Source organism: Clupea harengus, chromosome 12, assembly GCF_900700415.2.
Source record: "Clupea harengus chromosome 12, Ch_v2.0.2, whole genome shotgun sequence".
In the NCBI taxonomy this organism is placed as follows: Eukaryota; Metazoa; Chordata; class Actinopteri; order Clupeiformes; family Clupeidae; genus Clupea; species Clupea harengus.
Window position 1 is genome coordinate 11,437,942 of NC_045163.1, and position 12,293 is coordinate 11,450,234.

The 12,293-nt window shown below is 42.8% G+C and overlaps 2 protein-coding genes across 2 annotated transcripts; one reads left to right on the forward strand and one right to left on the reverse strand.

Annotated features, from left to right (window-relative positions):
• Positions 1–269: 269 nt before the first annotated feature.
• On the forward strand, positions 270–8,724 carry gmcl1 (germ cell-less, spermatogenesis associated). Its single transcript, XM_012816760.3, has 15 exons — positions 270–610; positions 1,133–1,319; positions 1,464–1,587; positions 1,799–1,895; positions 2,022–2,119; positions 2,494–2,606; positions 2,717–2,782; positions 2,937–3,021; positions 3,692–3,782; positions 5,810–5,950; positions 6,047–6,116; positions 6,454–6,529; positions 6,937–7,082; positions 7,320–7,407; positions 7,656–8,724. Exons 2-15 carry the CDS (start codon positions 1,141–1,143, stop codon positions 7,794–7,796), a joined length of 1,515 nt encoding a protein of 504 aa, XP_012672214.1. The 5' UTR covers positions 270–610; positions 1,133–1,140; the 3' UTR covers positions 7,797–8,724.
• A 134-nt stretch (positions 8,725–8,858) lies between these two features.
• On the reverse strand, positions 8,859–11,488 carry fam136a (family with sequence similarity 136 member A). Its single transcript, XM_012814208.3, has 3 exons — positions 11,239–11,488; positions 10,494–10,634; positions 8,859–9,937 (listed from the first exon to the last, which is right to left on the reverse strand). Exons 1-3 carry the CDS (start codon positions 11,323–11,325, stop codon positions 9,743–9,745), a joined length of 423 nt encoding a protein of 140 aa, XP_012669662.1. The 5' UTR covers positions 11,326–11,488; the 3' UTR covers positions 8,859–9,742.
• Positions 11,489–12,293: the final 805 nt, after the last annotated feature.

A 12,293-nucleotide genomic window follows, 5' to 3' on the forward strand; every position in this document is an offset into this window, starting at 1 on the left:
AGGTAAATGTTGGTCTTATGCATGATTTCAAATAAGTTGAATATTTTTAGGAAAGCATTATTCAGATTGAAAAGCAAAACCTTTTTCATTGGCCAAAATATTTTATTATTTTCCCAGGAACCAGCGCAAACGTACTGCATTTTCAGTTGTACCCACTGGAAGGCCTGAACAGGTGGAACCAGGATCGGGGGCCCGCGGCAGTGACCAGCAAGCCGTCATCGGTTTTCAGACAAAACTTTCTGATGAAAATGCTGACTTGTCATTCACGCCATGTGGTGGCAGTAGTGCACCAGTTGATATTTTTCACAACTTCAGTTTTGATTAAAGAGGAAGCTACCAAAACATTCCACCTTTTTCAATTTAGGTATAGTATTTGTACTATTGGCCATTGATGTCATATCGCCGTATTTCTGAACTAGCACAACTGGGTTCTGAAGGTATTTCGAATCGGAGTGTATTTGAAGTCGGATTAGAGTTAATCTTCATACACAAACAATAGATTTGGTGTCGTTCAGACCACGACAATAACGTTAACCAGCTGGGCTGTGGTTTGCTGTGCCTGCTGGCTAGCTAACCAGCCATCATTTCATCGGTTTTTGTTCATTTTTTGGTAAGTCCTTAGGATACGCCATTAAAGGTCTCCACATATTCAATGACAAACAAATGTATTGTTCTTGTGTTAATTAACGGTATGTGTGGTAGCTAGGCAGTGACTAGCAGAATAAGTAGCAACATAATGTTAGCTAACCTTATTAAGTATGTTAAGATATTTAACGTTACATATCATCTGAGCTTCTTATCTTGCTCCATACGTTTAAACGCATGTACAAGAAGTGAGTTTTGCGAAGCTCCAATGTCATTTTAACCGGCGCAAAACTTGTATACGTTGCAGGTCCTGCGCTTGCTAGCTCAGGTTAGTTAGCGATAGCTAACCAACGTAAACAGTCAACATTAATGTTCAGTTCCTAGTTTAACACAAGTTATACCGTGGACCCATCTTTGTCGAAGAACATTATTGTGAGCCTAGCACAAGTAAACCATCTAGTAATGTAGATATGTTGAGGACGTTGATGAGTGCAACGTTCAATAATAGATGTGTTTTTATTATTCGTTCATATTTTAACATCTTCAGCATGGGAGATGGGGTCCTTGGGCAGCAGATTTCAGAGTGCATCGTCGCGACCGACTGAAGAGGTATCGGAGGAAGTCTGTGAAAGAAAAGGACATAGTTGTGAATGCAGAAAGAGAAAGCGGACTTCGCACTGTGAGTGTGACAGCGAGCCAGAGGAAGATGACAGTCTTCTTGACACACCTCGCAGGTATGCTAATTGACAGGAAGGACAACGTTTCGTTTGCAATCATATTTCAGGCCAGATGAATCACAGAGAACAATAACGGGGAGTAAGCTGTTTACATTGTGCGTACGTCTGAGTAATTATTGGGTTTATTTTGTTTATCTGAAGGAAAAAGTTAAAAAGCACCTCAAAATACATCTACCAGACACTCTTCCTGAATGGGGAGAACAGTGACATTCGTATCTGTGCTTTGGGCCAGGAGTGGAATCTGCATAAAATATATTTGTGTCAGGTAAGTGGAAGTTGCCTCTTTCAATATTAAATACAGACAGTAGACATTTGTAGGAATCATAGTTGCATGTAATATAATGGTAATCTTAGTTGTTGTCCTCTGATTTCAGATACTAAGGGTCTTATAGTCTTTCAGGCCATCTTAAATGTTTTTTTTTTATATCAAATGTGTCTCTCTCTCTCTCGCTCGCTCGCTCGCTCTCTCTCTCTAGTCTGGATATTTCTCCAGTATGTTTAGTGGATCATGGAAGGAGTCAAACATGATGGTCATCGAACTGGAAATTCCAGATCAGAATATTGACACTGAAGGTGAGGCCACCATGTCATATGTGAAATGTGATCCTGCAGTGATCATTCTCAGCGTTAAGTCCTAAGGCACCTCTATGTTTTTTGATTCTCTGTCTTTTCTCTCTGCTTTCTCTTCCGTTTCTCTAGCCCTGCAGGTCGTGTTTGGTTCGCTCTACAGGGATGACGTCCTGATCAAGCCTAGCAGGGTGGTCAGCATTCTGGCCGCTGCTTGCATGCTACAACTGGTGAGCACCAAAGCAGCACCAACCTGACTGAAGGGTGGTGAAATACTGAATGTCAAGGATTCTATTCTAGTGTGTCAGAGAACGCCCGAGAGGACTTATATTCTGTCTGTCATACTGAGCACCAAGAAGAGTTAATAGCATTATGTTAAGCTGCTGCAGTCATTTCTCCCTGTTGTTTTCTTCAGATATCAACAGAATTGCCCTAATGTTTGAATGGATGATGGTTACACCAACATCAAAACTATGTACAGTTGCTGTGCAGCTTGTCATTTTGTGTGCCCTGTGCATAAGAGTGGATCTGGGACCATGCATGTAGTTTATGTGCAGGTGTTTAGAGTAGACTGTCCTGATGGTCTTGCTCTGTACCCTGTTAGGACGGCCTGATCCAGCAGTGTGGTGAGACGATGAAGGAGAACGTCAGTGCCAAGACGGTGTGTGGCTACTATGCTGCCGCCAGTATCTACGGCCTAGACTCTGTAATGAAGAAGTGAGAGGCGCCTCCTGATTCCTTTATCCACGTTATCACATCAGTGTCAAGTCACCACATGCCCAGTAAACACAATATGATGTGTGTGTGTGTGTGTTTGTTTGTTCCAGATGCCTGGAGTGGCTCCTCAATAACTTCATGACCAATCAAAATGTAGACCTTATGAAAGAACTGGGGTATGTCATTGTCCTTCATTAGCTGTAGTCTAACTAACTAGCCATCACACTCCTCTATGCTGGCTATCTCTTTACCACCACTCACAAGCCCCTGCCCATACGATTTCTAGCAGAGAAAGCCACTGTGACGCGTATGTGTTTGTTGTGCTCACAGAGTGGATGTGATGGAGCAACTCATCCAGTCCTCCGACCTGTTCGTCATGCAGGTGGAAATGGATATCTACACGGCACTCAAAAAGGTACTGCAGCTGGATGTTCAAAAAGCACAGGGTTTGTCTGCTAAAAAAGTGCTCGTAAAAATGGTGATTTGTTGATTAATGTTAAAGCTTGACATGCAGGCCAGATGTGCTGGTGCTTCCTGTGTGTTCAGTAGTAGTTGCTGTGTTGTACTAAAACTACTAATACTGAGCCTTTTGCATGTTCGATGGAAAGAGCTGTGGTAAGAGCTGTGGTGTATTACATAGTGTCTGCTCTCCAAGTGGCACTTTTAGCTTTAAAGTGGCAAATGTGTTGGTTCTTTGTAGGGTCTGTTGCTTTGCCTCGTCCTGTGCATAGCATGTCTGACTGTTGTTCCACAAAGTAAGAGAAAGTAAGAAACTGTGTCTCTAATGACTTGATAAAATGGGTTAAGTGAAGGGGACTCTTGATTCACTTACTTCTGTTGAGTGCTGGTGAAGTCGGCACTCAATCTGGGCCAGTATCCAGGATGCCTCTCAAGGTAGTTAGTGCTCATCTTGAAATAGGTCACTAAAGAAAGTCCGCGCAGAGGAAACCCTCCCCCCTCTGAGAATGGGGAATGTGTCCTTGACAGAAGACTGAGTAGTAAAGTAAATCTACTTTTTCTGTCCTCTCTACCACACACACACACACACACACACACACACACACACTCATATACACTTACTTTAGTGGATGTTCCTGCAACTCAACCCGTCCTGGGAAGGGCCCCTCAAGCAGTTGCTTCCCGATGCAGAGAACTGGCTCTGCAAGCGTAGGACTGGTGAGTATTACATTACACATGCACATTCTTACATGCATGCATACATACATACATACATATACACACACACACATACACACCATTCACGCACATGACACAAACACTGGTGTTATTCCAAAAGTGTATGTATTGTTTTTACTATGAATCTTGTGGTGGTATGTGTAGTACATCTGCACTCATGTTACATCAGGCATAAAGACACACCAGGGTTTCCACTAGGATTTTGTGTTGCCGGGCCCGGTGTCTGGAAAGAATATATTTTACCATATTTACTAAACTGATTTTTTACAAATTTGAAACTTGCCGGTGCATGTTTACAAACAAAAACACAACGTAGCCAAATGTAATGTACACCTAGGTTAACAAAACGATCACAGCGTCCTCAAATCAGTTTGACTGTTACCAGGATGTCATCCTAGGGTGAGCATTTGGATGTAGGGTGGGTGACTAAAATGTCCAAATCCTACTAGTCTGCCATAGTCTAGGCTGCAGCTGCAACGTCACAGCATGATTGCGCATGACACCACTTTATTCTAATTTGATGCAATCAAAAACTGTCAACCTGTCCTGCCTAGCAACAACAGACGTGAAACTAAAGTTTAAAACTGAAGAAAGAAACTTTTAGTTTAGCTTTTAAACTCACACTTTTTAAGCATTCTAAGACGAAAATGACTACAGAAATGCTTTGTTTACTGTTGCTAGCTAGGTCAATGTGAATGTGAAACCATATTTCTCCTAGCATAACCTATGCTGCAAGTTGTAGCAAAAGTTACAGCAATGGCAAACAGAACTGCCCCAGTGAAGTGAATAACCTAGTTTACCCTTTTGAAGGTTGTTGGCATTTACCTTTATATTATAGGCTAACAAACAAACCCAGAAAATTGCTGATGTTTCTGATAGACTATGCCTTCCTCATAGAAATAGATTTTTTTTTATTAGCTAATCACCGTGATTTGTCTGACAATCAAAATTAGATTTTCTATTCATTGCCACAACTGCGGACAAAGTGAAGGTTTTGGAGGGCGGAGCTCAGACTTAAGCTTCACAGAGAATGAAACATGATTGGATAAAATCTGTTTCTTTCCCGCACTGTCAAATGGGAAGCAGTTGGATTTTGTGACTCACATTAATCAATAAAATAAGATAATAATAAGATCTTATTTATTTATTTGCTTTTGTTACAACACAAACAGGACATGTTTTATGTTTTGCATCGATGGCGCCTATGCATTTCATTCAACTCACACCTGGGGTCCAGTCTGGAAAAGATGTCATTTCACAACAGCAGCAGCAGGCACCCCGATTGTCCATAAATGTTCGAGCCAAGGACTCCCTAACTAAGGGTAATGATCTTGCAGACAAGGCTGCAAAGGCTGCTGCAGATCAAATGGGGAAGTGAGATGAGCGTAGTCAGACTTCACAGTCAACACAACAGACAAGTTCTCGGATCTCACTGTTACTCCTGAGTGCATTTCCTGTGTCATTGGGTATCTGTGTTTAATCACCAGGGTTGCATTGGTGCATAAAGGCAGTCTGGTGTGATAAACCCAGGGTGGCCTACGTAGGCTGGGCCCTGGTAGTGTACTTAAGGTTAGACTGATTCTTTGGTGGTCAGAGATGTAAGATACGAGAATCAGAGATGCCTTGAGCATCTTGTTGTGGACTTGCCATTCCTGCAGTGCACAGCTCAATGGATATGCCTCCTTCTATATTCCTCCTGACTGAGTCTCCATTTCTGTGGTACAAAATTACCATCAGTATGAGCATTATTACCAGACATTTGGACAGTTGGCATTTATAGTTTTTAAAATCCATTTTACCTGGCTTTTTTGCCAGCTGACGAAACCCTGTTACATTTCTCACACCGTTGATGTACTGTAATGTTTAGGTACACCATATTAAATATTTAATCCGTTTGACTATAGGAATGTGTGTAAGAGTATATCCATCTTTTGAGTGTATACATGTGTGCCTTATTTAAAGAAAAGAAAAAACAGACCATTTCTGACCGTGTGTGTGTCTGACAGACATCGGAGAGGAGGAGCCTTTCCTGACCTCAGAGGAGGGCTTGCCCTACGCCCCTGTCTTCCGTCACATTCGTTTGCAGTACATCATTAACGACCTGTCCTCAGCACGCATCCTGGAGCGAGACAACATCCTCCCACCAGGTATGAGACGACTACTAGTATTGGGAAGATATATTGGACTAGTATACGTGTGCTTCTGTTATTGTTGTGAATGTGATCCTCTCGTGTTTCCTCTAGACTGGCTCACCTCCATGTACAAGCAGCAGTGGTTCACCATGTTGAGGACGGAACATGACAACGACCACGGGTGAGAAGCACACCTTCAGCTCCCTCTGCTTATTCATCTGCATTGGACTTTGGAAACTATAAAGACCATGCTCAGAAGCACCTCCTTACATTTTGGATCTGACATCTAGACATGTATTTTGATTTTAATCAAATTCAATTATTTGAAAAGATATTCAACACAAGGATAAACCAATGCACATGCTTACAATTGTTGTTGATAGCTGTAATATTGGGATCAATAATGGAGGAGTTGACACATGGTTATTAGCTAGTTATTGGAGTAGTAGTGTATTAAACTACACTCTCTCTTTCTTTCTTTCTTTCTTTCTCTCTTTCTGTATACCTTCCCACCATAGACCTCAAGAAGCTAACAAAGAGGAGTTTGAGCTGAACAGTATGCGATGTGGGAGGAAGCTGAGCAAAGATGGAGATGTAGGTCCTCACCTTTTTCTTTACTCCTCAGTAATCATGCCTGAGTGCTGATCACATGATGTCACATCATGTGACTGCGCTCTGATTACATAACCTGATTTTTTGTATTTGTTGCTTACATATTTCAAGGTCAAAAATGTAAACAAATGATGGAGGTATCCGGAGGTATAACAAAGATGAATGCATTGCACAGGGATAGTGTGTACCACTGTCTGTCTGTAATGCCTTCACTATTATATAATTCAGCTATAAAACACAGTTTGATGCATTTGTTTTTTGTCAACAAAGCAACATGTCCCACCTCTAAGTTTTAGCTCCTGCTCTAGGTTGTTATTTGATATGGATCTCTGTATGACTGTCTCTCTCTGACTGATTGGTTTAAATGAGCAATTTTAATTTTTCTGCAGTACTGCTGGCGATGGACGGGCTTCAACTTTGGCTTTGACCTGCTGGTGACCTACACCAACCGTTTCATCATGTTTAAGCGCAATACCCTGAGCCAGCCATGCGGGGGCGCTGTGAGCCTACAGCCACGAAGACACCTGGCGTACAGGTGTGCTTCTTTTGTGCATCGCTCTGCAGGATATACCTGATTCCAGAGACCACCTGCACTCTTTTGCAGCCTCACAGTCACACATATGTTCACTTAGTCTCACTCAGCCTAGCTGCCACCATGATTGCATGCCAGTTACTGTGATATGTCTCGACTTGTGTTTTCCCTTCACCTGAGGCCTAACCTGCCTAAAATGAACTTCTGTTGTCCCAGCTTGTAATCCCTTTATCTGTTCAGGTTACGGCTGGCCTCTTTTGACAACAGCGGTAAACTGGTCTGCAGTCGCAGCACCGGTTACCAGCTCCTCACCCTGGAAAAGGACCAGGTTAGTGAACTCAACGCATCACACTAGCTACCATCGCTTACGGTTTTATTTACTTAAATATAAGTAAAAACATACCTTTACTGAGGGAATGGTGGTCGACAATGTACAAAATACAAAAACAGGAATTTGAGTCTGTCTTTTAACCTCATTTGTAAATAAGTGCCTGAACCTCTAGTTTGGGTGCTTGCAAGAGTAAGTAATTACCTTTGTTCGCCCACCCCACCTCTCCCCTCCCCCTCCCCTTTTAGGAGTATGTGGTGATGAACCTGGACAGCCGTCTCCTGTTCTTCCCCCTCTACGTGTGCTGTAACTTCCTCTACACATCGCCCCAGTCTGAGCGCCGCCTGGAGGCCCCGGAGCCAGAGAGCAGTGCCAGGAGTGTCTCATGACCCCGCCCCCCCCTACACACACACACACACACACACACACAATCATTCACATGCCTTATCAGTCTAAAGTTTTTGTTCCATCAGCCTTTTTTATCATTTACAAATCCAAATGCCAATAACAAATCAACACACTTGAGTGTGCTCTGGGCAGCTACATAGATTTGAATCACCTTTGTCTCATTCAAGAACATTCTCAGCGAATCCAACTTTCTTTTTACATGCCTTTTTTATGTTATTTCTTTAGAACACCTTATGTTTCATTCCTATTTATAATGGTATCGTTTTGATCCAGTCCACAAGCTGAGTGTTCTGATCTGTGGTGCTCTGAGATGTGGGTGTTTATTAGAGGTGTGTGCTGCCTCTGATGCGAGGCGGCCAGTCCTCTCAGGTGCTCCTCTTGACAGGTAAGCTGAAGGAAAAACAGTTGTCTCTACTCGCATGAAATGCGGGACTCGGACAACCTTCTGGAGCCAGGATTGGGGACGTTTTACCGTCCATCTTTTCAAGTACAAGGGAGCATTTTATATACTCTACTGCCCTGATGTTAGGGGGGCATTTTTGGGCTGCCCTCAGATATGAGGGGGGGGGGGGGCCTCCTAAGATGCAAATGGGGCATCTATTGTCCTATTTTGATGTACCGGGGGTATTTTAAGCCCCTTCCGAGATATACCGGGGGTATTTTAAGCCCCTTCCCAGATGTAACGGGGGCATTCCACTGCCCTCCTCTCATGTCACGGGTATATTTAGCCCTTCCTTGATGTAACTGGGTATTTTGTGGTCGACGTATGATGTCTTACATTTGTGAACATTTCCACATCATGCTGACTGCTGCCCGTTGTTCAGAGTTGAGTCGTGAAGTTGGGACCAAACCAACACTGGGCAGAAGACATGGCCAAATGTCCATTAAATACACAACTAACCAGCTGCAGTGGTGTTTCTCTCTTCACTTCTGTTCTGAAGCACGGGATGTGACATGGTGTGGCATACTGCCACCATTTGATTTTATATGCGTGTGTGCGTGCGCTCCCACATACGTTTACAAAGACAACAAATGATCCCTACTACTGCATTTCAGTTTACTTTCATATTGAATGTTATACCTTATACACTTAAAAATCCTAGAAAAGATTAAAAAAAAAAAACAGTTTTTGATGTTTTACAGGACAGTGTGGAAAAAATGTGTGCTTGAATAATTTATAATAGACGACTGTTGAATTATTTCATTCTTTGATCTATTGTCTGAACAAAAACAAACAAGAGAACAAGGTTAGAAGGCCGGTGCTTCACAGTTCACAACTGGTTTCACAGGGGGAAAACGCATTAAGATTAGGAGGCAGATATGCATGAACGGGCACCAAACTGAAACCTCAGCCTCTCTCCATTCCCACAGACTGTCAAAAATCTGCAATAATTCATCACACACACAAGGCATGCAAACATGTAGTGCTGACATCACTATCCACTGGTGACAGATAAAGACAGACAGAGATACAGCATAAGTCGGAGTTGTCAAAAATGACATTTTAGAATGACATACAAGACACTGAGGCAGGTGAGTAATAAACACAAGGCCTTGTTACCTAAAGCCTGACCAGGTCAGCTGGACATTAAGCACCATATTCTGTATTTTCGGTAACAACTGCTCTTCCCTGTCTTATGCTGTTTACCAACAACATATCGTTCAGTTTCAAGCTGACAGCATTCCCCCCCCCCCCATTTGATTTTCCAGTGACTAGAAAATCTGCACTAAACCTCCCCCCACAGTTTATAACTCATGGTACACAAACATCTCTTAGCCCTCTTGGCTGCCTTATTTTGAATCTGATTAACCATACATATAAATCCCCCTCTTGGGAATTTTATGACACTAGTTCATCCCCCGATCTGCACTGCTATGACGTAGCTGCCAGATCGACCCAACCAGCGTTACGCTTCCTCCAGGCTTGTCACTGCAACTGCGATATGGAGTCCAGGTTCTCCTGTAGCTTGCGTGTCATACTGGGCAGGAGGTTGATGTGGTCGTCCACACAGCTGCCTACACAATTCTCCATCATGGCCCTGACGGCCGGCTCCTTGGCCCCTGAGTCAAACAGGTCCCGCGCCTTATCATTGCAGTGCATGGTGCAGCGGGACAGCCTATCCTGCGAGTGGAGAGATGCGGATTGTGAGTCAGTCAGATTCAGAAAGCAAGGTTGTTACTATGGTTGTGGTGGATATACTGATATGTTGATCACTTGAGTGTGCATAGTCATCACATAATTACTACACCCATCTGGGGGTGGGGGCTCTCCTCTTGAGCTCAGTGAGTATTTAGGGCTATCTGCCCTGTTATCTGCTGTATTAGCCGTATCTAGTCAGCAATACTGAAATGAAACTACATAACTAAACCTTGGTGGATAAGCAAATTCACTTTAATGGCTAAATCAGTCAAGTACTTCAAAATAACTCACTTCTCATGGCATTTACATAACCTGTAATATGTGCACAATTTACATGCAACTTCAGACTACAGTCCTTTCTGGTGCCTTTGGCAATATTCATTATCGTTTGGTTTTTTTTTTGAGAACAGCTTCACAATTTTGACTGTAAACTTTGAGCATTTGAAGAAATCAGTTAAATGTTCAAGTGTCTTCATGAGGTCCATATTAACCTGATGACAGTGAGACACCTGTAAAGGAAGAGCCGTTTTGGCCTTACCTGGAATTTCTCAAGCTCCGCAGTCACTGTTCCTTGCGCCTGACCGAGGGGTGTGTGGCAGCGTTCGATGCACTGATGCACCTGCGTCATGCTGTCCGTAGAGCGCTCGCAACAGTCTGCGCTACACTGGAACATACGGCCCTGAATGAGCGCGCAGCCAAAACAGAGAGAGAAAAGGTGATTAGACTGGGCGGCTTTCTAAATCCTCTAATCGTTACTGATGGAGACGATTACAATGTTAAGTGGTGTGTGGACTTTCCATCATTTAGACGTTGTTTGTCTGTTAGAGCCATTGTCTGCATACTGCTTCGGAAACACTGTAATTCAACTGTTTAGCGGTCACCTTAGGGTCCCCAACAAACCATCCATTTATTGCTGATGACACATTGGTCAACAATACTTAAGGGCATATGTCGTCAGACAACACATCCAAGGCATTAGTAATGGAAACATTATGGAAATGATCAGTTAGGCTATTAGGCTTTTTAAGATGAATTCAATGATGGTGTCAGTGTTGTTGCTTAGTGTGTATTCCAACTGTGAGAGTGTTTCTCTGGGATTTTAAGCATTCTTTTCACATGACAAGTTTCCATGAGTTATGTTAAGATACCTATGCATATCTAAGAGATCAGTAAAGCGATATAGCTACCGGCTAGAGGCAAGGCAGAGTCTCTCAGGGTTAACAGAACCTGTGTGTGCAAGGAGTCTTACCCATAGACATATTTATATATGTCTATGGTCTTACCTGCATCTTGCGTATATGGTTTCGCTCCAGGCTCTGAACCATATCTTCAACAGCTTTTGATACCCGAGCTTGATGTGCTTCAGCCATATTCTGTTGCCTGTTATGGGTCTATTATAGAAGCGCTTAAATACTGCTCTTAAACATGAAACTAGCGTATCAATAAGGTCACCTCCGTGTAAGCATGCAGCTCTCCATTCATGCTGCTTCCGCCTTTGACTTTGTTTCCGGTGTGCGTATTCCGCTTCCTTCAGAAGGGTTTGGTGCGCCATCTAGTGACTCTATCTAACAGCGTCGTTGTTGTGAGAACACTTGTGATCCACAATCGGTAAAGCTACCCATAGACATGTATACATGTATAGTATACTATGTCTATGAAGCTACCTATGGTTAGCTTCTGCTCACCTTGTGAAACTGAGTTGTTGCAGTCCGTTATTTTTCGCTGTTAGCAGAGGGATAGTTTAGAGATGGATGAAGGGGTCTAAACTCTATACGGAGACGACATACAGTACACATGCGTTTTATTGAACGGAATTGATGCAGATTCTGTTGAGCAGTTATTTAACTACCACATGAGTTACTTTGACAATTTCCCAAAACCCATTTCATTCTCTCATAGGGACAAAAACAATGTTAATCCGCGGCGTATAAAATTATGTCTGTCACTCCCACTGTTTTTTTAATTGGAAAGCATGGTCTGCTCCTCTGTGTTTCTACAACTTCTTCGACTTTACGTTTGTCTTTGAAGGCATTGTTGGTATATAATCTAAATTTCAAAGTGTATTCTGAGTCTTTACCTGAGCTAACGTGCTCGGGCACATTTACAATGAGAAAAGTAGGTTTTATATAGGCAACCGAGTTCAAAGAATCAGACGAAGCACACTGCCACAACAACAGTGGGGTTATGTGTACACAGAACACAATCCTGCACACACTGCAATATGCTCTATCCCAGCAGACCATTAGAGTATATTATGCTCATGCTGAAACTATGTTTGGGTTTGATTTTCATATCATTTCCGGTTGTTGGTGTGCCGTGAGATTTTTTCTGTGTTTTA

What these genes read in the sequence shown, in the direction of transcription:
- gmcl1 (XM_012816760.3), top strand. Translation starts at nt 1,141, where the DNA reads ATGGGGTCCTTGGGCAGCAGATTTCAGAGTGCATCGTCGCGACCGACT. An exon ending in CTGCTTGCATGCTACAACTG is followed by an intron (nt 2,120 to 2,493) that starts GTGAGCACCAAA and finishes GTACCCTGTTAG; the next exon opens with GACGGCCTGATCCAGCAGTG. An exon ending in GACCTTATGAAAGAACTGGG is followed by an intron (nt 2,783 to 2,936) that starts GTATGTCATTGT and finishes TTGTGCTCACAG; the next exon opens with AGTGGATGTGATGGAGCAAC.
- fam136a (XM_012814208.3), bottom strand. Translation starts at nt 11,325, where the DNA reads ATGGCTGAAGCACATCAAGCTCGGGTATCAAAAGCTGTTGAAGATATG. An exon ending in ACCATATACGCAAGATGCAG is followed by an intron (nt 10,635 to 11,238) that starts GTAAGACCATAG and finishes GCGCTCATTCAG; the next exon opens with GGCCGTATGTTCCAGTGTAG. An exon ending in CGGAGCTTGAGAAATTCCAG is followed by an intron (nt 9,938 to 10,493) that starts GTAAGGCCAAAA and finishes CTCCACTCGCAG; the next exon opens with GATAGGCTGTCCCGCTGCAC.